The sequence below is a fragment of the Anas platyrhynchos genome, chromosome 11 (genome assembly GCF_047663525.1).
Source record: "Anas platyrhynchos isolate ZD024472 breed Pekin duck chromosome 11, IASCAAS_PekinDuck_T2T, whole genome shotgun sequence".
Taxonomy (NCBI): Eukaryota; Metazoa; Chordata; class Aves; order Anseriformes; family Anatidae; genus Anas; species Anas platyrhynchos.
The window spans coordinates 14,448,058-14,472,293 of record NC_092597.1 but is presented as its reverse complement, the minus strand read 5'-3'; the positions used below and the strand labels follow the sequence as shown (position 1 = coordinate 14,472,293).

Below are 24,236 nucleotides of genomic sequence, written 5' to 3'. Positions count from 1 at the left end.
AAAGGAAGTCCCATTTTGGAGTCCCTCAGTACATGAAAGACATGGATAATTTGAAGAGAGTTCAAAATAGGGCCACTAAAATGATCAGAGGGAACACAGGTCAAGATGGTAACATCCTGAAAGGGACTGTTGTATAAGAATGCAGATTTATAACTCCAGTTTACTGTGGAGAAACCTAAGAAGATCAAACAGTGCTGATGATCAAAGTGCATGTCAGACAGTGCCTTAAGTTCAAGCTGTCAGGTAGGATCTTTCTCAGCTAATATTGCTTTCTGCAGTTCCTGTAGCTGCTTCTGAAACAGGAGCTGAACTGAACTGAAACAGGTTTCTTAGAAGTTTCTTAGTTTCTTAGAATACTGAATTCATAAACAATTGATAGTACAGCTGAATAAAGAGCAATGATAGATTTTGTCGTTGTTGTTGTTTAAAAAAAAAAAAAAAAGTTAGCAGGTCATTGTTTTATATTTTAGCAGTGATGAGACCAAAAGTATACATTCTGTCAAATTTTCAAGCTATCAAAAGTATGGCTGTACCATCAACAATTTTATTGTCCTTTATTTATTTGAAATGTAGTTATGCGTATGTATGTATTTATGTGTGAAAATAAGGGAAAATATTTTTTTCCAAAAGTAAGGCAGAGAATTTAGATTGTAGTTCAGTAGGAAATAAACTCACATTTCACAAGCAGAAAATAAAATACATGAACTACTGATGAAAACATGTTTGAGAAAATACTGGTTGAATTGATGTAGATGTGGCAATATTTTAGCTTAATTAAAAAGGAAAGTAGGAAAACAGTAATGAAAATCCTAGCTCTTCTGCACTTATGCTCACTGTTTTTCTTATTACCTTACTTTTATGATATTTTACTTTTTTTAGTGTGCTTCTCAAAATGTTATATGCCCATCTGTATTTGTTCATCCCACTTAGTTTATGGAACAGGTTTCAGACACACTCACTATTTTATCTTCATCCCTGTAAAGATTTTTCTTCTTCATGTCTTTTTTATTGGCTGATACAGGCTGGGTTGTTCTTTCACATGGAAGCAGACGAAGAACTGGGTCTCAAAAACCAGACATACTTCACCTTGCAGGGGTTCTCGCACCTTGCCACTCTTCAGGTCTTCCTCTTTGAGGGAATCCTCCTGATGTTCCTAATCACAATGACAGGGAACTTTCTCATCATTTTGGTTGCAACCACTGACCCTGCCTTGCATACCCCCATGTACTATTTTCTCAAAAACTTGGCTTTAATTGAAATTTGCTTTACATTAAACATAGTACCCAAGATGCTTGTGGATTTGCTGTTGGAGAGAAAGGTCATCTCCTTTTCTGCTTGTGCCCTGCAACTTTACTTTGTCATATTCTTTGTCACTTCTGAGTGTTTCCTCTTAGGTGCCATGGCATATGATCGATATGTGGCTATATGCCATCCCTTGCACTACACCACCGCAATGAACAGGAGAGTGTGTCTTCATATGGTCATAGCATGCTGGATTGCTGGTATTCCACTTTCTGTGGGACTCACTGGCTGGCTATTTAGCTACCCCTTTTGTGGCTCAAAGGAGATTAAGCATTTCTTTTGCGATATTGCTCCTGTTCTAGATCTGGTCTGTTCAGACACGTACTTATTTGAGCTTCTTGTGTTCATTGCCACTGTTTTAATTGTTTTGATCCCATTTGTCTTGATAGCAGCGTCTTACATCCAGATAATCCATGCCATCCTCCAAATGCCATCTTCTGAAGGAAGGCGCAAGGCTTTCTTCACCTGCATTGCTCACCTGGTGGTGGTGACACTGTTCTACTGCACAACTGGCTTGATACATTTAAAGCCAAAGTCCAGACTCTTGGTAAAGAGCAGGAAACTGGTGGCTCTTTCTTACACAGTAGTAACTCCTATGCTGAACCCAATCATCTACAGCTTACGAAACAAAGAGGTAAAGCATGCTCTGAGGAAGACGTTTGGAAAGAGACAGTTCAGCAAGATGAATCTGCCCAGATAGACAGAATGAATGTTTTCCTCAAAGTCTATAAGGAGTTTGGACATTTTATCTTTTTTTTTTTTTTTTCTTTTTTTTTTTATATATATATATATAACTGGGAAATGTAGATTCTCTATGTACTGAATAAATGCTATGTTTAATGTAACTGTCCAAAACGTTACAGAGACTACAGAAATAAGCCATAAATTCAGTATATTAATTACAATATGTTTAGGTCTATTGCCCTTTTTCTACACACTGTTCAGCTTAAAGTATGTATAAAATAAATCACTGTCATAAGAACACATGACTCCAAGATACATAAAACTAACGGGTAGCATAGTACCATCAAAGTCAGAAAACAAAATTGCATGTTTTTAGGAAGAACGTGCCAAAAGATTGCTTGTCCCATGGACATAATTTCCTTCCAACAGAGAGTAAAAATGAAATAGAGAGATTCAGATGACTGAATATATGGCTGGGATTCAGATCAAGATTATGATATTTGACCGTAAATATCTATAGGTAAGTCAGCACCCACACCCCCATCAAAGTCAATGACAATCTAATCAGCACAGTCATCAGCATTTAAGGAGTGATTTGGTTGAACAGCTGAAATAAACTTGATTTGGTTGCTTGAAGACAAATATCTAGCAGTGCTATAAAAGTCCTACATCATCCTGTTTTGCTTCTAGTGCAGAACAGTGTGGCTTTCCCATAAGCCTGTGATATATCTGCCAGACTAATGGAGCAGATAACCCTGTGGATTTCAGGCAGCCAAGGAGGTTTCAGATCATGCCTATATTGCAGCATAGTTAAGGAATATTTAAGCACTGTGGTGTAACCCAAAAGGACTCCAGCTATTACTCCAGAAGAGTGTCAAGAAACTGAATCCAGTGTCCGTGGCCCTATAGCCCTCTGAGGGGTTGGGGGGAGGATGACACACGACTACGGTATTTCCCTGACTGCGTGGGAGGTGGTTAGGGATCCTGCTGCATGAGATCTTAGAATCACTCAGTGGCTGAGGTCGGAAGGGACCTCTTAAGGTCATCTGATTCAACCCACCTGCTTAAGCAGGGTCACCTGTAGCTGCTTGCCCAGAACCATGTCCAGATGGCTTTTGAAAATCCCCATGGTGATCCCCATAGGCAATCAGAAGTGAGTATTGCTATGTCACAGAGTTGCAAACCAATGCCAGGGAGAATTACTCCAGAACAGCTCACAACCATATCAGAGAGCAAATGATGGTGCAACTCCAGCCCCATCCGTGCAGTGTGGGAATATGGTTATGAAGGAAAACAGCATTTTGGGGTGCAGCAGTGGAGTGATAAAGCAGAGGCACCTCCAGGAAGACTTGGCTTAAAAAGGACCCCTTGAGAAGGAGGACTTCCCTGTGCTGTTAGGCAGTGCAGTGGGAGGGACAAGGCTGTAGATGCAAGGGTGCCTGCAGATGACTTGCCTGTGTGTCAAAATATTGGAGGAACACCATGGCAAAGTGATTGGTGGAAGATACACTGGACAGGGCCTCACCATGGCTTAGAACTTGCACTTGAGGCAAGAATTGTGGTTTCCTGTGGGCCTTTAAGAGACCATCTCCCACAAGGGCTTTAACAGCTCTGACATCAGGCCCTGCCATTGGGAAAGCACTGCAGAGGGTTGAAGGACTGCTGACAGTGGACATGTGGGTTGAAAATGTGAGTTCATACCTCTTTTCTGTATCCTTGTTTCCATGTTGCCTGGACTCATCAGTCTGAGGGTAAAGGAGCAGAAGGAGTATTAGGAAATGCCCAAAGAGAGCAAGCAAGCTTAGGAGAACAGACATTATCTATGGAGGTGTCTGCACAGGTAAGCAGGCGTCAGGATGTGTCCTACAAAACATTATTTTCTCTGAATTTGAGAGATACAGATTTGAAGGGTGGACCATTTGGTGGATAAGAAACTGGCTGGATGGCCACTTCCAGAGAGTTGTGGTCAATGGCTTTGTGTCCAAGTGGAGGTCAGTGATGAATGGTGTTCCTCAGAGATCTTCACTGGGTCTTGTGCTGTTTAATATCATTATTAGTGACATAGACAATGGGATCAAGTGCACCCGTCAGCATGTTTGCGGACAACACCAAAATGAGTGTTGCAGTTGACATGATAGAAGGAAGGGAGGCCATCCAGAGGGACCTGGGCAGGCTTGAGAAGTGGGCCCCTGTGAACCTCAACAAGTTTAACAAGTCAAAGTGCAAGGTGCTTCACCTGGGTTAGGCAATCCCAAACATCAGTACAGACTGAAAGACGAATGGATTGAGAGCATACTAGCAAAAAGCCAATGGTATCCTGGGCTGCATAAAAACAAGCATGGCCAGAGGGTCAAAGGAGGTGATTCTCCCTTATTGGTCTGCTCTTGTGACACGCCACCTGGAGTACTGCACTCAGCTCTGGGGTCCCCAGCACAAGAAAGACATGAACCTGTTCAAGCAGGTCCAGAGGAAGGCCACAAAAATGATCAGGAGGATGGGGCTCCTCTCCTGAAAAAAAAAAAAAAAAAGGCTGAGAGAGTTGGGGTTGTTCAACTCGGAGAAGAGAAGGCTCTGGGGAGACTATTCAATACTTAAAAGGGGGGCTGTAAGAAAGATGGGGAGAGACTTTTTACAAGGGCATGTAGTGATAGAACAAGGGATAAGAATTATTAAGCTAAAAGGGGGTAGATTTAGATCAGATGTTAGGAAGAAATTCTTCACTCAGAGGGTGGTGAGGCACAATAGGTTGTCCAGGTAGATGCCCCATCCCTGGAAGCATTCAAGACCAGGTTGGATGGGGCATTGGGCAGCCAGATGTAGGGAAACAAGTCCCTGCCAATGGCAGAGGGATGGACTAGATGATCTTTAAAGGTCCCTTCCCACCCAAAGAGTTCTATGATTCTGTACTTCTTTGTGCTGAACAGCCACATGTTTGAGCAGGGACATTTGGGGAGAAATGAGTTTTAGATATGGAACTGGCATGGGTGTATGGGGAGGGGGTGGACTGGAGAGAGGAGAAATTACATTAAAAGGGTGGAAATTTCCAACATTTTAATCAGGAAATACAGGTCCTTTCACTTCACCAAGTGTTTTTCCATGTGTGGCCATCTTCTGTCAATCCTGAACAGAAAAAAATGCAAACATCTGCTATATAGTGACCCAAATCTAAGATGAGGGATGCTGCTCCAGCAAGTGGCAGGAGTGTGGAGTACTGGTGAATGCAGGCACTTTCTCATGGGGAAGAGGCAGAGCAAACAGTGTGGCTCTAAGGGAAGGGCTCCAGGAGCCAGCAGGCTCCCCATGAGTAAGAAGAGCATATAGACACAGGTTGAGACAGAATAGCCCCTAGATGAGTGGAGGGACTCCAGGAGCTTTAAAGTCCCATCTCGTCCTCAAAGCAGGGTCAGCTCTTTGGATGAGACCACTTTATTCTTGGATTCATCCAGATCCTGAAAGGAGAGGCACTACCCCACCTTCCTGCAAAACCTGCTCCCTGGTTGACTGTCTGTACCTGATTCTCCGGTGACCCAGGTCTTGGACTTAGACATGACACAGACATGAGAGGTCCCACTCTCTGAGCATGGCCTTGGTGCATAGCCAGTACTTACACTCACCCACAGGGACAAGGTCCAGAATCTCACCAGCCACGCAGCAAGTGCCCCATGAGCCAGAGTTGCTAGTACACATACCAAGTGCTTGGCTGGCCTCCTTGGGTAATGCAGGCGAAGCATTTGTGAGATGGTGCATGGCAGCTGGTTGGCCCGGAGCTCTTCTAGTCTTTCTAGGTCCTGCACACCCAACCAATTTAAGCAGGCAGGCGCACAGGACGTAGATGTGGCTTGTGAAGGGTCTATCTTTGGCTCCAGAAAAAGGCCTGTTACCCCACTAACCCGATGCTAGCAACCAAGTCCAGCAGTGAAATTTCACAAGATGCCTGAAGCATAGATCATCTTGATAAGGTCAGCAACTTCTGTGTCTGTCATCCCAGGAGACAAAAAGAGGAAATGGATTAAGCAGAAGATCTGTGTACCACAGATGTTGTATAACATTAACCCCTCACAAGGTCCCCCCCGCTTCCTTGCACACATTGGAAGTGACCTGTGAGAGCAGGGAGGGAGGAAGCTTTTTTAATTTTTTTTTGCTAAAAACCCACCACAAGGCCAAACAGGCTTCATACCAGGGGAGCCATGCGGGCAACAGTCCCAGCTTCTCCTTCAGGATGAGGAGCCAAACTGCAGCACTGTTGAGGTATCTTCCTTCTGCACACATGGAGCTGTTGTGAATACACCGAGGTGCTTTAAGGTGGGTACAAGGTGTGTGATGTGCTGAGTAATCCAGGTTTGTTGTTCCCTTTGTATGTGTGTGGTGGTTTTTTTTTGTTGTTGTTGGTTTTTTTGGGGGGGGAGGGTGGAAGGTTGTTGTTGTTGTTTTTCCAAAAGCAATTAAACGGGTAACTCTTCAAACTGCCATTTCTGCAAAACCAAAATTTGTGAGCAACTTTGAGCAACCTGGTCTAGTGGAAAGTATCCCTGCCCCTAGCAGAGCCCCCTGGGCTGTGCAGCGAGAACAGCAGCTACCACAGGAAGGTGGAGGTGCAACTACACCTTGTAACAATATGGGAGCAGAGTGGCGCAGCGGAAGCGTGCTGGGCCCATAACCCAGAGGTCGATGGATCGAAACCATCCTCTGCTAGGTGTTTTGTTTCCTTGTTTTAATTGCCAGGACGACAGAGGCAGAGGCGGCTGCAGCCCAGCCAGCAGCATCCCCTATAGGGACAGCGCCTGGAAAAAGCCTGAAAGTGGCGCCTAAAAACCTCCATCCCAACAGGGCCGGTTAGCTCAGTTGGTTAGAGCGTGGTGCTAATAACGCCAAGGTCGCGGGTTCGATCCCCGTACGGGCCAGAGGTTAATTTTCCTTCTTTCTTTCCTTTTCCTTCTTCCTCTCCCGGTCTCGTCTGCCCTCAGCCGGCAGCTGACAGAGATAGAGAACGCCCTGGAAGGGCCAGCACCGTGCAACCAGGGCGCGTGGGGAAAGCAGCTCAGGGTGACAGTTCTAAATACATACATAAATAGATAACAGAAAAACACACACACACAAATCCACCACTCAACAGAAAAAATCGTATAATAATGAAAGAAAAAATCTAATAAGGAAACAAAGGGAAAAAAAGGTATTAGCAGAGGATGGTTTCGATCCATCGACCTCTGGGTTATGGGCCCAGCACGCTTCCGCTGCGCCACTCTGCTCCATGATAAAAAGTCTTTCCCCAGTCCTTTATATAGGGACTGATAAGTCCTGTGTTTTTTTTGTTTTGTTTTGTTTTTTTGTTTTGTTTTGTTTTTCCTCCATATGAATTCTTCCTTGTTCTTTTCAGCCTTTGAGGATGTCCTTACATTCTCCAGGAGAACTTTGTCCCTCATTTTCACTCAGGTCCCTCACTATCCTTCCGCTGAAGGTTTTCACTCATATTCGAAAAAGACAACGTTCACTGCATACTAAAGCCAACAGCGCTCATACAGGCAGGGGAAAAATGCCAAAAATCGCTTTGCACAGAGTCTCAGTGACTAATCAGTGTGCAACACATACACCTGATTAAGTACTGAATACGGTCAAAATGGAAAAAAGTGATGGTGACTCTGAAAAATATATGAGCACCAACATATGTCATCGTACAGCCTGCTGCACTGGAGGTAAGACCTAGGCAACTGCAGTGCTTCTTATTATATATAAGTGGACTCTTATTATATATGTTTCCCTTCCTAAGTCTATAGGGTCGGGTGAGCTTTAGTAGTTCCTCCAAAACATCCCAGGTCTGGGTTTCCAGCAAGCAGCACACTCCTCCAGACAACAGGTCAAGCTGTCCCCCACAGCAGGGAGTCACTGTGCCTCACCTTTGCAAAAGATTTGAAGAAACAGGATACAAAGGAATGCATTGCACTCTTTATTGAGCTTGATAGCATGGAAAGGAGAACAGGAGAGTCTACTCAGGAAAAATGGACATCAGGAAAGGAAAAGTGATGATCCACAAGACTGAGGAGAATACAGTAGGAGGATGTTGTAGAAGCCTGGAAGCAGGTGGGTAGGAACAACACAGGAGGTACCCTGAGCTGCAGCAGGATAAATAGAAAAAATGCAAACATGGAACTAAAGAGAGAGGAGGTGGTGACCATGCAGGCAAAACCACTGTTGTTAGGTACTGTTTATTCTCAAAGAAGGTCAACGTACTTCACAGAGTTTGAGTCACATCTCAAGCCTGCTCATTCATATTCCAGGGAAAAAGCAGCCCTTCATCTGCTCTCTTTTACCAGCAAATTCAATTAGGATAACTAATGTATTTGCCTCTACTACGCAGCGTGGTTGTTTCAGATGTTTTTTCTTGGGGGTGTGAGGGTGGGAATAGGTGCACTTTCTTGCCAGATCACAGCAGGAAATACCCAGACCTTGCCAGTGATGAAAAAGCTCATAAACTCTCACTTGGATGTCCTTCAAAGTGTATTACTGCAAGATATTAACTAATTCACTCCCACTTCTAACTCCTACCCTTTAAAAGTTCTGATCTCCATAGATGGGTTGCAGACTCACGACTTCCACAGCTAGTTCTCCAACAGGGTTTTTCACACATATACCAACACTAGCAAAAACCCTTAACTGTGCTGGACTGACAGATACTCCAAAACATTCATGAGATCTCCATGACTCTTGGAAATGTTATCCATCCCCCACCAAGAATGGAGACTTTCTCCTAATTAGGGAAATGGATTTCACTAACAGCTCCTGAGCTACTTAGGCCATAGCAAGTACACCCACTGCCTGGATAGGCCCTAGAATGATGAATGACAACACTTAACACTAACAAATCCACTTACCTGTTTTAGCTACTTGCATGTATCTTACTGTAAAGTGATGAAGCTATTCTCTCCCTTTGTCTAGCACAATACCCTCATTTAACCTGGCTCATTAGGCAAAGGGTTCTGTAACTTAAAAAAATCACTTTACTGTCATTAGAGAAACTAAATGTTACATGATTACACTACATGAGGGGTCAAAGTGCTTTTTAGATTAAGATGCTAAAACTCACCTGAGCATGCACATGGAGTGAATCAGTTAAAGAACAAGAACATACCCCCATCGGACAGTGAGGTTTCCAGTGCAAGATACAATCATTATAAGGCTCTTCCTTTGACAATATATGACCTAGCTCAGTACTTAATTCTCATCTCTTAAATCAGCCAAACATGGGTACCGATTGGTACTGATGGGTACTGATTGGTAAGTGCATGGTGAACAACCATATCATGCAGCACTTGTTTTGTACATATTATTTATTTTCTGTCCTATTAAACTGTCTTTATTTCAACCACAAGATTTTTACTACCCCCCTGCCTCTTATTCTCTCCCCCCATCCCACTGCAGGTGGGAGAAGGGTGAGCAAATGGCTGTGTAGTGCTGTGCTGCCTGCTGGGTCAAACCACAGCAGTTGTCAGCAGAATTTTTGGAAATAAGAAACACCACCACATTCCATGTGTTACAAATCGTGTTTGTAATGATTAATACACACAACACAATTTTTATACATCTTCAAGCATCAAAATACATCAGTGCCAAGGTCCTAGTTACTGTTGCCTCCACTGCTCTTTCCAGGTGCTCCTGATTTCTGCAGCCGGCTTGCACTTGGTTGCCGAGGCATCCTCTGGGCAGATCCTTCCCTGCTGCTCCTTTCTGCTATCACCTGGGTCCCACTGACAGCAGAACTGGTTTTATTTCTCCCTGAATGAACGGAACACATACATTAGTGGCAGTCCTGTGTCACCCATACAGCATTTAAGCTGCAAGTGTTTAAGAAATCATGCTAAAGGCAAAATTGTATTAGATGTCGCAAGTGTATCCAGCATCCAACACAGAAAGCAAGTTTGTGAAATCAGGGCCACAAGAACAAAATAAGTTGCAGTAGGAGCATTATTAGTTTTAACATACAAAGTAACCAGCCACTTTGTTCTTTAAATACCTGCTTTCATTTGGCACAGGAATACCAGCACTGCAAACAGCAATTCAAAAACATGAAGAGCACCTAACACCTCTGGGCTGGGATAAGTGAACTGATGCGCCACTGCCCACCTCTTTCTAAAGCCTGCAGTCAGTGTCTGATCAGAAAACCTCACTTGTGATTTGACAGGCAAGTTTGGGTTTCCTATCATTTTCTGGAGTATCCAGGAATTCAGGCGCCTACACAAAATCAGTTACTCTCAGATTTTCTTACCGGGTTCAGAAGATAACAGAGCTGCCTTTCTGTAGGTGCGACTGACCATCTCTATAGTGCAATATGACAGCAGAGACGACAATGGGTAGAAAGGTACAAGTTGAATGAAGCAAGGGGCATACAGTCCACCCTGCCAGATTCAGCCACAGGAGAAAGACTGACAGACTAAGATGTGCTACAAACAAGTGACCGCAAGGGAAAAGTGAGGAAGACTGATGCTTCCTGGCAGAGAGGATTACTTCAGATGAGAAGTAATATTTGCATTAGGAAAGAAAAAATAAAGAACAAAGAAATTATTTAGAAGGGCTCAAGATAGTCACGGCTGTTATTAAAGATAGCAAGCACCAAGAAGCACTGCTAAACATGAACGTAGTAAGGAGCAAACAAAACACAAGAAATCCAGTAAGCTGTTTTTCCCTGAGTATCTATAATTACATGCATGCAATTAAAATGGAGAGCGACATCTTAGTAATCACAACAGAGCAAATCACAGAATGCCAATAGCTACTCCTCACACGAGAGTCTCCATGGCCATCTGGATCACCTTGGATCTGTGCTGCCAACAGGGCACACACTGGAGATGTGTCTGTTTTACTTACCAAACTGACCTGTCTCTCCTTGGAGTAACTGTCTGAAAACAGCACTCCCATCAATACTACAAATTCATGCCTCACAGTACTGGAAGGACAACCTGTGAACTTCTAGGTAAGAGTATGTGGCCCCTTCACATCTGTAAAATTTGACAAACTAGGTTAGAAAAAGAAATACATTCACTTATCCCAGCCAAATCAGGTGTTCTTAAAAAAACCAAAAAACCTATTATTGAAAACCACGCTAGTGATCTGCCAAGTCATCAGCCCAAGCCAGCCAACCAGCCTTGCAGATTTTCTTTGTAAAGCTCAAGCTTGTAAGCACTCCAGCAGTTTTACTAATGCAAGTATTGTCTATGAAAACAAACAAATTGCACAAAGGCAATACACGATCTCACAGTATTTAAGAGAAAAGTCTCTTAACATCTCAAACAAAGCATTAGAGTTCACCATGATGCTTTTAGCAGTCCAGTACGTCTCTATATGGGTGTTCTCCTCTTCCTCACATGCATATATCAACTGAGAGTGCAGGTTCCCAGCCTGTGTATGATAGCTCTAACCATGTGCACATACAGACAACTGTACCGTTACGTGCTACCAGGAGTCAGGTCCTTGATCTTCTGACCTAGCTGAAATGACTTGGGTAGAAAGATTCACTCTGTAAAGAAAAGCTATGCTCAGATAAAACATGCCCTCCATCCTCATAGCCTTGACATCACACTAAAACAAACCAGTTACTTCCCACACCATAAAAGTCACCTGTATTTTTGGAAGGATCATCTCTAGACCTGCGCACTGGACAAGAGCAGCTCATCAAGCGTGCAGCAACAGACATGGTTTGTGAACTTCCACTATCAGTAATATAAGGGTCCACTAGTGCAAAGCACAGGAAGTTTACCCTCTGCAATTCAAGCAGTACGGACTAGCAAAAGGATTCCACTGCTATTTACCTCGCTGACACAAGATGCTCTGGTCTTGGAGCTGTCTGGCTGTCCCAGAACAACTGTAGCCCAAGCAGTTACAGATACAAGAGTCAAGTCAAAAGAGGGATTTCTCTCTGCCCAAAGATGACCCCAGAAGCAGCGGTTACATCTGCACCTCCTCGAGAACCTTACATAGTTTGAGAGGAATGGATGTGTGTGCACGGCCTACCTCTGACCGCTAGCACCAGTGCAAGTTGTGCATAGGCTGCTCACTGAACACATTAATGCCAAACACCTCTAACAAAAATGCAGTAAAAAAATGCTACAGCTACCTCTAGGAGACCACCACCACTCCAAACCTTTACCAGATACCAAGAGAGGAGCCTGCAGGGCAGGAAGAGACAGTTTTAAGAGGCAGAGGGAAGAAACACTATCTTTGATTATAGCACAAGGCAAGCAAAGACCAAACAAACTTAGGAAAGGAACCCCAAATACGCTTTCAGAATTGGAAATATAAAGTTCTTCTCCTACAGCCCACTCTCTACTCAATCTTCTACCTTCCTCAGGGGGTCCTTTCCCACTTCTGAGCAGTAACAGGAACTGCAAAATTTCTTCCCTCTGGCATGAAAAAGAGGAAGAATCCATCAGCTGCTGCTGTGAGTACCTTTATTTGTAACGCAGTCCGGGAGGATTAGCATGTCAGGGCTGCAACAACCTCTAACACCTTTACAGCGTATGGGCAATGACTATGGGCTAGAGTAGATTTAAATTCACCACAATCCTGTTTCTGTCTCTCAGTAGGGCTTACATTAGGCACAGTAAGCCAGCTGGCCTTCCAAGATGAACAAAGACTCAAGTCTGGATGAAAAGAACAGCTTGTAAGATTGGAATCTTGCAACCATGACGTGGTTACCAGAAGGACTAAACTTTTGCCCACCTACTGGTGGCTGGCACAGTGATGGGACTTTTTTCACGATTAGGAAGTGATGAAATTTGAAATAAAATCTCAGTCGCAGCTAGACCTCACTCTTCAAAGCACTTATGGCTCTCATTCTCAGTCCTTCACCACACAAACTAGCAGGTTCTCAAGGCCTCCAAAGCTGTCAAGGTACTTGTAACAGCTCGTACACAACGAGGCACACAGGCTAAAACATCACCCCAGCTAAAGCAGCCTCCCTGAGGAGACACAGTCAGGAAGCCAGGTACAACTGGCAAAAGGTGCTTCAACAAATCCATCCAACTAGTTCTGAAACAGAGGAAGAGGAAAAATAAGTTTTCAAATGCAGAAAAGTCATTTTCTAAGACCTTCGGTATGCATTAAGGCAAATGGAGCAGTGGATCATTATTTGAACACACGCTTTCTCTCTTTCACACCTACATGTGAAAGTACACGGTTCCACACTTACCTTACAAATGAGAATGTGTAGAAAGAAGAGAACACAAAATAATCTGCAACCTACACGGGCCCCCAAATCACCTGCACAGAACTTACAGCCTCTTCTCTAACATGCCTGTTCACTTGAATCAGGTTAGGTATTCAACTTCATTACTCAGCACTGCATGCTGAGTTGCAGCATCCAGAACTGATTTTTCCCACCCACAAGATTCAATAAAATGAGAAATATAAAGTTTACACTTCAGTTTTGAGAGCACGTTATTTCCACAAAAATATTTTGCTCTATGTAACGAAGCCACCTATTGTTTCAAGACTAGGTCTACATCAGGTTTAGAGTGTTGCAGCCAACAGCCTAGACTTTCTGTAAGTTACTTGCAGGACAAGGAAAAGAAAAGAAAAGCTGTGTGTTCTGTTTCTGCCACTAAGGATAACCACTTCACTACCATCTGCATTTTGGTCATGCGAAGATTTGGTAGCTCCCTGGTAGAGAATGGGAACTACATTTTTTAACCAGTCAAGAAAGCAAAAAGCTGAGCAGCTTCTTAATCACTTGTTAATCAGGAAAGCACTCTATCTCCTGCGCAGACTAGGAGATTGCACTGGTGCCATGCAAAAATCCATACACCAGGCAAGAGCACAATGAAAAGCAAGCTTATGTTAACAAATCATTTGGTACAAAAAATTAGTTGGGGCAAAGCCCTGGAAAGGAACTTCACACAAGGCATTTGGGCTGGAGAATGAGAAAATGTGGAAAAGATATTGGAAGTGAAAAGAGGAGGACTGTCAAAGAACATTGACTTGTCTAGAAAAAAAAAAAAAAAAGAGCAGGGCATTGGCAAATGTATGGTAATAGAGGGGTAGAAAACTGCACACAAATCACCAGTGGCTTGAGGGTGAGGTGGGCAGACAGGAAAAGCAAGCATGGAACCAATACATAAAGCCATATTTAAGTGCACAACAGCAAATTATACAAATGCCTAGGCTAAACTAAACCCAACACCACGGTCCTAATGGGCGTGCACAACTCTCCCTTGCATTTATGGGAAGAAATTGCCCAAAGAACACCCCTTCCTTTTAAAATAAGCTCTTCCTCTCCCAGATCAATTATCGCGACAACCACTTTGGAATGCAGCTTACATGAAGCTGTCTCTAGCTAAGCATGCCAGATGGCTGGTCGAATAGTCAGACAGTAATTCTGAGGCAGTTATGAGTTGTTACCAACAAACAACTCTGTGCAGAACACCACTGCTATATTCTATGGAAAACACAATATAAAGTCATTTCTATGATTCCCTGCTGCTTAAGAGCTTTAGCTGTATAAGAAGCTGAAATAACTACAGGGGTGAGGAGAGGAAAGTGATGTGCTTTCCTACCCCTGCTCCCAGCAATGCTTATCAGAGTAACAGTCTTTTTTTAACTGCTTTAAAAAACCTCCCTGCATCACGATGAGCTGAGAAGCTTTAGCTGATATCTCACTGTTACTGATGAAACTTGAAGGCAGCAGACTCAGCTAATGTTTAGTGAGACCTGGATTACTTCAGCCACTTGTCTGTCTTCTGACAAAGGAGGAAGCACAGGAGAAAGAGCAGATATGCAGAGCTGAACGACACTGTGCAAAGCAGCTTGGCAAGCTTGTGTACAACAATCGCTGCTCTCTGCATCAGCGCAAGGAGCTCTGGCTGCGTCAGCAGACAAGTCCCAGCTATGCAGAGGGGGCATCTCCCATCTCCAAACGCTTTGTCCTGCGCAGAAGCCACGCCATCCTCTTCTCAAGAATAAGCAGCATCTTCCAACAAGAGGTGGCAGGGCCAACAGCAGATACAGCTTTGGTTCCCCTTCCCCACGGCAGCTCCTGAAGGGAAAGAAGGCAAGGCAAACCAAAAACCCCTGCAGAACGGATGCAGCCCAGAGGACACCCCCAGTCACCCTGTTAACACTTACCCCAGCTCCTGAACTGATGATGGACTGTGTTCAGAACCAGAGAGTTCAATGAATGAGTAAGCCTGATTCCTCCTCCTCTTCAGTTTGAGCTAACTACTTGCTTCTCCAATTTAAGGAGAGAAAATTAGCCTGAAGACTCATTGATTTTAATGGGATTTGTATGTCAGCAACACACTTTCCCCTAAGAGCTTCAGTACAACAAGCTGCTGCCTTGACATGCAGATAGTTCAAACCCTAATACAGCCTGGTGTGGTCAAGGGAAACACAGACAAGGCTGGCACTGATGGTCCCGTTCTGCTTTACTGCGTTACCAGCTCCCACAAACTGAGACCTCTCTCTGGAAATCTGTTTTCACGACCTTCAACCAAAAACCCCACACATCTTCCTCCAGCACTCCACGCACATCGCTCCAGGTGCCTACACTGCACTGTGATATCAGACCTAAGATAGGCATAGTTGTACAAAACTGCAGTTACGGTGGCACAGGACCGTTAGCTTGCACTTGAGGACCATCTTCAGTCAGGCTACGCATTCCACTAACACAGCCCCTTCTTGACTGAGTCACAGTAAGCACAAACATCTCCCATCTGAGAGGGGACAGAAGTAAATCCTCACAAGGAGGTCTAGGAAAAAAACCACGCGTTCTTCTCAATGTTAATGAGATCTCACTGGCACTTCTTATACTCACAGAAGTGAGGATGCAGGACTAAGATTGTGATAAAACACTATCAGATGTAAAGTTCTGCCCAAAGAATGTCCGGAGAATGTGTTGTGAGAGGAGGCCAAAGCTCACCTCTACCACCAGTACTAAGCATCAGCTCAGTGAAAATCCGAGGCCAGCATTGGACTGATACACTCTGCAGGTACCTGGGCGAACATTAAAATTGTGGCTTAACGGGAGTGATCCTCCAGTCTCAGTAAGCCACACATGATCCAGTGATCAGAGTGTATTCTGTAGCCCTGAAGACCTGTGTTAGACTCATGAAATAAAGCAGAAATGTGAAATAAAGCAGCAATAAGATATACAAAAGCCCAAGGACTGGCAGCAGTGGGGGCCTGAGGCAAGAATGCAGTCAGGCTTGGGCACATCTTGGACCAGGAGACGCTCTGCTTAAAGATGCAGAGTGAACATCCTGGATTGATGAAGGGAAAACTGATTTAAGACCCCAAGACTGATATTAAGTCCTAGAAGCTCAGGCTCTTTAACATGTTTGCACTACCTCTAGTGATAGGAGGCAACTGCTGAGGGCAGATCAACTCTACCATAGGGTTTCTGACTTCCTCTTGAGGAATTTAATGCTTGTTAAGAGAAGAGTCACCACCTAACCATTTCAAACTGGAGCTGGCCTACAACTAGCTAGAAGTAGCTTGTGGCAGTGGCCCAGTATTAGAAGAAACTGGTTGTTTTGTTCATTTTTTTATGGAAAGTACTATGTAAACAGCATTACAAGAGAAGAAAATATACTCCAGATTAACAGACAAACAAGAACAAACACATCACCCAAAGTTCATTCATAGTTTGCAGGGCCCACAACACCTGAAGCACCAAACAAGAACAAGAGAGCAGGATTTAAAGCATCGTTTGTTCAGAATTGCTACTCTCTTATTTTGAGACATTTCCTCTCAATGTGGCAAGGAACAGCAAGCTGGGGCTTTCCTAAAATATCCAAGTGCTGTGCCCCTCTCACTTTGCTCAAGAAAAATAGCCAGGTGTCTTTTTCCTCTGTGCATAATTAAAAATCTCATACGCGAGTCTGTTCTCTTTACCATTCATATCCTCTCACCAGTAAACTTTTAATCAAGAACACCTCTTTCAGCAAGTAAGAGGAACCATCAGGTCCTGGGAGTCCAGGACATTACCTGCACACCCAAATTCCAGTTAAGGCTTTAGTAAACTTCCTCAGCCTCCATGCTACCCCCAGCTGCTCAATGAGGCGAACTGCACCCATTTACCATGTGGAAATACACATTAGAAGTAGCAGGCTCTGCTACTGTGAAGGTGCATAATCAATCTTACCCTGAAACCGACTGCTTGAAGATATTAAAGTGAATCTTGCCTTTCGGATCTGCTCTCTGTAGGACATGCCATCAGATACACAGGCCTGCAAGCACAGCCAGCTGCTGTACAGAATAAGCACTCCCTATCACCCAGGCAGTCTCAGCAGTGAGACTAGACCAAGTTGCAGTACGATATCATGACAGAAGAAGAACCTTACTTGCCCTCAGCCTTACTCATCACCTACACTGACAGACAAGATTTTCTTTTTTCCATCACTCTGTGTTCCCAACACAGTGGCTGCTGGCAAAAGTTTTCTTTTTAAGTTTTACTACAGAATTCTTCATGGGTCAACATGTCCTCATCAGCTACAGTGGAGTTTTCACCCTGAAACACTGGGAGGAAGGGAGAACAGAACACAATAAAATTCAGCTTGACCTCATCTATTTCCACACTCCCACTCAGCAACCATCAAACCCCTGTTAGAGGGGCTGCAATCCTGAGGTGTGAAGCAAACCTATCTTTCAGCATACAGTTTTGTTCTTGTCAACCATGCCAAACATCCATGAAACCACTCTGTTTTGTCCACTGCCCCCTTTTACTACATTCCTAAGCTCAAAAGAAGTGAGAGCTCTCCTGCATGGCAAATTTAAGCTTAGTGACAGCAGACTTGTTTTAGTTAGCCCTTTCGAACCTTTCGGAAGTAACACACAGATGTGTCACGCTACCAGCCAAAAGCCACTTCAGGAAAGTAGAGGGAATCAAGTTTTATTAGAACTGGCTTGGAAAGCATATGGCACAGCTTCGGGGCTACATTTATTGCTGACCTCTGAGGTCAGAGCAGTAAGAGTGATTATATTCCAAAGCAGTCGCTGCTATAGGTGACAGCTCCACGCAGCCTCCCAATTCCACATCACACCCCCACTAATAAAAAACATTAATTTGGGGCACGGGAACCAGCACCAGCTGCGGTGCTGCTACACGTGGATGGAGCAGCCGAAGCAGCTCAGCTCCTGCTCCCAGCGCTTCCTAGCACACACCAGACCCCTTCTCCTGACACCCACTCCGGGTCGCCCCTCGGAGGGAGCCCGGCCAGGGCCAAACCCCGGGGGGCTGCGGCAGCTCGGGCCCGGCCGCCTCACACGGAGCGGGCTCCGCGAGCCTCCCGCGTTGGAGGCGGCCCCCGGGGCCCGGCCCCGCCGCCGGGCCGCGCCGCCAGCAGCAACCTCGGGCCCTGCCGCCCGGCCCTCACCCCTCGCCCAGGGGCTGCCGAAAGCCCGAGGGGCCGAGCCCCCGGCGCCGAGCCCGCGGCGCGGCCGGCGGGCGGCGCGGAGAGGCAGCGGGGCAGCGGGCGGCAGCAGGAGGAGGAGGAGGAGGAGGCAGCCGGAGGGCGGACACCGGAGGGCCGCGGCAGCCGCAGGGCGGAGGCGAAGGCGAGCGGGTCCTGCGGGGGCTCTGTGCGGGAGAGACGCAGAGAGGTCAGGGCCCGCCGCCGCCCCCCTGCCCGCTGCCCGCTCCCCGCTGCTTTACCTCGGCTGTCGGCGGGGAGCGGCGCCGGCGCGGCGGGGGCTCCGCTCTCGCTGGCCGCCGGCAGCCGCTGCCCGGCGCACATGGACTTGAGCACCTGGAAGACGGCGAGCGGAGCCACGTTCATGCGCAGCAGGTCCAGCAGCACCCTGCGGGGCGGCCGTCAGCGCGGGGCACCGGGGGGAGCACCGCACCCGGGGCGGGGATGCTCCGCCGTGCCCCGCGCTGCCCGCCCCGCCGCTCACTTGAACACCTCCGGGTCCAGCCCGCTGCCCGCCGCCTGCGCCAGCTCGAACAGCTCCGCCTCCTCCGCGCTCAGCACCTTCCTCCGCGGCCTCGCTGCCGCCGCCGCCGCCGCTTTGCCCAGCGCCGCTCCCGACATGGCGGCCCCGTGCAGCCGCCTCTGGCCCCGGCCCGCCCCGCGGCACCGCCCGCCCGCGGCCGCCAGGGGGCAGCAGCGCCTCAGCCCGCGGCCTCCCCGCCCGCGCAGCCGCAGGGCTGGGGTAGACGAGGCGACCAAAAGTGTGACCCCCTGTGAGGCAGCCCCACTGTGCCCCAATTTCTTCCTGTTTGTTTTTTTCTTGAGGCACCCGCTGGTTTTGCTTCCCCTCACCCCGGACAATAGCTGCCACAGAGGGCTGAGTATCCATCGCTGGGCACATTCACGCACCTGGCCGTCCACCTTTGCAGGGCTCCGGTGCCTCTGACATGCTTCAGTTCCCAGCAGGGAGCATCTGGCGGCGTGTGAGGAAGCAAATTGGAAATTTGGGCCTTGAGTCGCGAGGCAGACGTCAAGCTGAGATTGAAATTCTTCTATCTAAATGGAAATCAGCATCGCCTCTGCCATCGGGGGGGGGGGATCGCCTGCCCCACTCCCCCCAGCTCCGTGCAGATGAGCACTGGCAGAGCTGGAGCGAGGGCACGATGCAGGGATGTCACCTCCAGGCACCACTGCAGGAGACCCCAGCCCATCCCTGCAGTAACCCACAGGTGTACACTGCTGCTTCGCACCCCAAGAAAGCTGCAACCATGTAAAAATCAGCACCCGCCACAGGGTGACCTGACCGTGTGTCCTCACAGGCGTTCAGCCTCAGTAACAGGCAGATATTTACTGTAGCTGCCAAGACAAGAACAAGACATACGATGATAAAAGAAGGATCTTGCTGCTAATGGCCCTGAGCGGGACCAGCCCGCGGGGACAATTATCACAGCACTGATAGCAGGAGCAGCGGCTGCCAGTGTGAATTACCAGCAGCGCCACAGCTGCAAAGCATGAGGCAGCCCTGAACCATGGGCTTTGGGAAGGGCCTTCGGCTGAGTGGGGCAGTTTGGGGTCGGCGCTGGGGAGAAGGCTGGGTGACGTCCTTGTGCTTACTCGCTTGCCTGCTCAGCTAAATGATGTGCAGGAAGCACTGTGGGAATGGTTGGAAGTCAAATGCAAGGGCAAGAGGCCTCACTGTGTGGGTGATGCGCTCCCCAGCCCTTCCTCATCCCACCTGGACTACTTCCAACGCGGCATCTGAGAGCTCAGCTACAAGTCACAGCAGAACAGGGCAAGATGCTTTTTAGCATCCTGCAGCCTCTGGGGAAAAAACAAACAAACAAACAAACAAACAAACAAAAAAACACCTTTCACAAATTGGAGGAGTCTCAGCTTCTACCCCTCCTCAACATCCCCAACAGTTGCCCTCTGGCTGCCAGTACCACATCCAGGGATGAAAACCTTCCCAGGGCGAGTGATGGGAGATCCTGCCTCTCCCATGTTTTCTTCATGGGCTGTCACAGGTCGTAGCTGTGGGTCACAACTTCCTCACTTTCCTTGGTGTAAGCCTGGATAGGAATGTTCCGCAATTTTTTCGGAGTGACAGCAGTCTCCTCTGGGTTGCTGGACGTTGCATGGTCCCCTCTGCTCTCTGAAGCACTTCTGGTGTCTCTGACAGGACAGTTTTCCCCTTTTGCTCTACGAAGCCAACAGGTCTGTAGAGGAAGTCATTGACAGCCCACAAACATCCTCTTGGAAAACCTTCAGTTCCTGGAGCTGCAATCTGAGTGGCACCTGAAGCTCTGGACAAATGACACCCGCCAGACATCTGCCCACCAGACACCCTCCACTACCTCTGGCAGGACTTTTAACACCTTTGCAGCCCATGGTTTCCAGAGCAGGCCATCAGCCAGGGCAGCCAAGGGTGGTGGTGCAAGGCTGCACCTCAGCCCTTGTAAGACATGGTTAGGAGAGGGGCAGGGCAGATGGTCATGGGCAGAGATGTCTCAGACAGACCATGTGTGTGGAAGGAAAAGGGAATTGCGTGCAGCACAGAGCCCAGACTTTACCATAAATTGCTAGCTGGGGTGCTCAGATGTCAGGTCACGGTGATAGTGCTTGCACACACAAAGCAAGCAGCGCTGCACTGCGCCTGCACAGGGACTGCACAGCACATGCATGGGAAACCAGGACCCGTCACTAACACACGTGGTAAGTTTGGATGTCATGAACACATGGAGGCCACACTACACCACATGGAGTGGCTTCCCATCGCACGGGCTGTAAATCTGAGACTGCCCTTTGCACAAGTGGCAAATCAGGCAGCCTTGGAGAGAGGCAGCGGCACGTGTGAGCAGCAAGTCAAGGCACTCTACGTGAGGCAAAGAGGTGCAAGACCCTGCCCTGTAAATCAGCACATACTATAAGCATGGCCAGAGAGAAGCGCACTGAGCACAGGCACTAAAACCAGACGTGCTGTGAATGTGCAGAGAGGTAGCCCTTAATGCGCGCAGTAAATCAGGACATGCTGTGCATGCGCAGAGAAGCCATAATGCTGCATATGGGCAGTAAATCACAGAGCACTGTACCCGCACAGCAAGCCCACCCCGAACATGAACAGTGAGAGAGGACACGCATGTGCAGAGCCATCGGTCCCACACAGACACCAATCAGGACTTGCCGTGCACTGCCATTTAACAGAGAAAAATTCAGTATGCATAAATTTATCCTGGAAATGAAAGACTTGTAGGTCATCAGGCTGAACAAGATGTGATGGAGAGAGTGCCTGAGGCACAACCACCAGATGAGGACACACTTCAAATGCATGAGATGAGGCTCAACCAGGAGGTGCTGCGTGAGAGCAAGGAGGAAAGCAGCAAGGTCATCTCACTGTGAATGTGGACCAGATTTAGGATTACCTGGGTAGAGCTCAAATAGCAAAGAAATTGAGCTAATGTGCCTCCCACATCCAGGATAGGGAAAAGAGAGATTAAAACATATATAGGCTTTTGTAACCTTGTGAGGCTCTGACCATATTCTGAAGGAAATCCTTCAAGATAGGCAGGCAAATGGAAACAGAATTTCTCACAGAAACATTGCATCAGTTTAATATAATGATTTTTCTTTCATAATTGACTTCTTAGACAAGAAGATGCAGCACGTGTATGCTGGTTGGAGTTAAAGTTTGATTTGCCACTCAATAGGAGCCAGTTTCCGATGATGGAAGTGATGGGTATGGTTACAGCAGAGGAACCAGCTAATTAAGTAAACAATGGGTTATATTAACAGTAGTGTCTCTGAGCAGAGATATTTCTAGCACTTCTTCTCCACCGCCCATCTCAGAGTGACCCCACTAATACAAACAGCAAACACTTCAGGGGTGAGTGAAGGTGAGTTTTCAGGAGGGACGCTGCTGCGTCAGTTGCGAGGCACTGGGAAGATCTCACCAAAAGATCTGCCCAAGCATGCTGTTTTGGAGACATCTCTCCAAAGATTTGTGCAAGGAAAAGGGCAGAACTCGTCACAAGCATAGACTGAAAATTAAGTGGAAGCATCCAAGCACAGATATTTTTCAACAATTTTTAAACAGGGCACCAGGAGCAAGTAACCGCTTTGAGATGATGCTGGGAAAGTACACCAAAAGGACTGAGCAAGGGTGGTCTCCGAACTGGGAGCTGAAACTTGCCCCTTGTGTCAAATAAGTCAGTCTCCACAAGAAGATTTGAAAGGAGGCATTCAGCTGGGCCATGTGCATGCCACATGCATGTGTGTGCTATGTATGTGCTACACCGCACGTTTTGCTGGTAGCCTGCAGGGATCAGGAACAATTTTCTCCATTTTGCTATAAACTTTGGCAGCTGAGCTTTGGGGTTATTTGATCCTTCTCCTGCAGCACTGGAGACTGCTGTGGCTGGAAACAGAATACTGGGCACTGTTTTCAGTGACATTCAAGGGATGCAGGCATTGCTGGCAGGGCTGGGGTTTAAACTAATCACTAGACTTGGGTTTAAAGGGGCTTCTGCCCTGAATCAGCCTTTCACCCCTCCGGGCTGCCTTCCTTCTGCAAGCCTGCCTTTTGGCCAGCGCAGTTTTGTGCAGGAGCGAGCGCAGCCCTGAGCTGGCCCAAAACCAGGCGGAGCAGCACAGGGCTCGGGGGCTGTGCCAGCTCTGACCTGACCACCATGCAAGAGCATGCTCCCAGCAGCACTAATCCAATTACAAAACAAACTTCTTTCATTATCGGGGCCTGCAGCACGCTAAAACAGCTTGGCGATTACGGAGGGCTTAGCAAGGGACTAGAGATCAGGCGATGAATGACAGAGCTGTTTCGCTGACAGGGAGGAGGGATGGGGAACAGGCAGCTGGGAGGGCATGGGGGATTGGGACAAGTGGGGTGGGAATTGCTACAAAGGAAGGTCCTTGCTCCACCTTCATGCCCTCAGTGGGGTTAATCTCAGAGCCACATCAGGCTTCTCATGCCTTTGTCCACCCTGGACATGAGCATACTCATGAATGGGAATCCCCCGTCATCTCTCTAGCCCTGTTACACGCCTTTCCCACTTTTATTTCCAAACACCACTCATTTCAGCCACAGGAGGGCAAACGTAGCGCTAAAGTACCAGTTGAAGAGGGATTCAGTCCATCTACATTTTCTGGGGAGCCCCTGAAGTTCAGCTCCCATCAGAGGACGCAACACATTGGCCCGACCCAGAGTTAAGCCCAGAGCAATGTACTTCGTGTGGGAATCCCCAGGTCAGACCCAAAACGTACAGGACCTGCATGGAGCTGCTTGATTTGAGAAGCTCAGGTCCATCCTCTGACCCGATGTCAAGCTTTGTTGTGTCTTTCTGTTCTGCACGCCCTTCCCTATAGAATCTCCTTTACAAAGAGGGGGAAAAGCCTCGTTGGGTCTAGGGAAGTTCTTCTTCTCTCTAAAATATCCTTTGACTCTGGCCTGACCTCAAGGCTAACCCTGCTTGGAAGGTGGACTAGAGACCTCCAGAAGTCCCTTCCAATGCGAGTTATCCTGTGAGTGTAGCAGGTTGAAGGTAGTCCCCTTTGCTTTGTACTGCTGAGTGTGTCTGGACACTGCACACAGTTCCAGGCCCTCAGTACAGAGGGGGGCCTGCAGAGGGTCACTGGGATGGCAACCGGAGAACATGGTGTACAAGGAGATGCTAGAAAAGCTGGGCTTCAACAAGAAGAAAAGAGGGCTGAGGAGGGATGTAATTTCCATTCCCAACTACCCATAGCGGTGTGGTAAGGAAGATGGAGTGATGCCCTTTGTTTAAACCAGCTCCAGAGAAATAATCACAGAAGCTGCTGTGCGCTTGGCAGGGACACCCCCAAGACACAGCC

At 47.2% G+C, this 24,236-nt stretch overlaps 2 protein-coding genes and 3 non-coding genes across 7 annotated transcripts; 3 read left to right on the top strand and 2 right to left on the bottom strand.

The window, feature by feature from the left end:
• Positions 1–1,039: 1,039 nt before the first annotated feature.
• Positions 1,040–2,002, top strand: LOC101801574 (olfactory receptor 10A7). Its single transcript, XM_005017236.5, has one exon. It carries the CDS (start codon positions 1,040–1,042, stop codon positions 2,000–2,002), a length of 963 nt encoding a protein of 320 aa, XP_005017293.3.
• Positions 2,003–6,606: 4,604 nt separating this feature from the next.
• TRNAM-CAU (transfer RNA methionine (anticodon CAU)) lies at positions 6,607–6,678 on the top strand. The gene has a single exon. It is a non-coding gene; the product is annotated as a tRNA-Met (tRNA).
• Positions 6,679–6,813: 135 nt separating this feature from the next.
• TRNAI-AAU (transfer RNA isoleucine (anticodon AAU)) lies at positions 6,814–6,887 on the top strand. The gene has a single exon. It is a non-coding gene; the product is annotated as a tRNA-Ile (tRNA).
• Positions 6,888–7,160: 273 nt separating this feature from the next.
• On the bottom strand, positions 7,161–7,232 carry TRNAM-CAU (transfer RNA methionine (anticodon CAU)). The gene has a single exon. It is a non-coding gene; the product is annotated as a tRNA-Met (tRNA).
• Positions 7,233–9,502: 2,270 nt separating this feature from the next.
• On the bottom strand, positions 9,503–19,053 carry LOC106016306 (mitotic-spindle organizing protein 2B). Of its 3 annotated transcripts, none has more exons than XM_027466023.3 (3): positions 18,862–19,049; positions 18,620–18,765; positions 9,503–9,753 (listed from the first exon to the last, which is right to left on the bottom strand). In XM_027466023.3, the coding sequence occupies exons 1-3, from the start codon at positions 18,996–18,998 to the stop codon at positions 9,596–9,598; spliced, it is 441 nt and encodes a 146-aa protein (XP_027321824.3). In that variant the 5' UTR covers positions 18,999–19,049; the 3' UTR covers positions 9,503–9,595. The 3 variants fall into 3 exon arrangements, with proteins under 3 accessions (XP_027321824.3, XP_027321825.3, XP_027321823.3); XM_027466024.3 differs by lacking the exon at positions 9,503–9,753 and adding an exon at positions 10,569–15,004 and having other exon boundaries at positions 18,862–19,051; XM_027466022.3 differs by lacking the exon at positions 9,503–9,753 and adding an exon at positions 17,842–18,544 and having other exon boundaries at positions 18,862–19,053.
• Between the last annotated feature and the right edge of the window lie 5,183 nt (positions 19,054–24,236).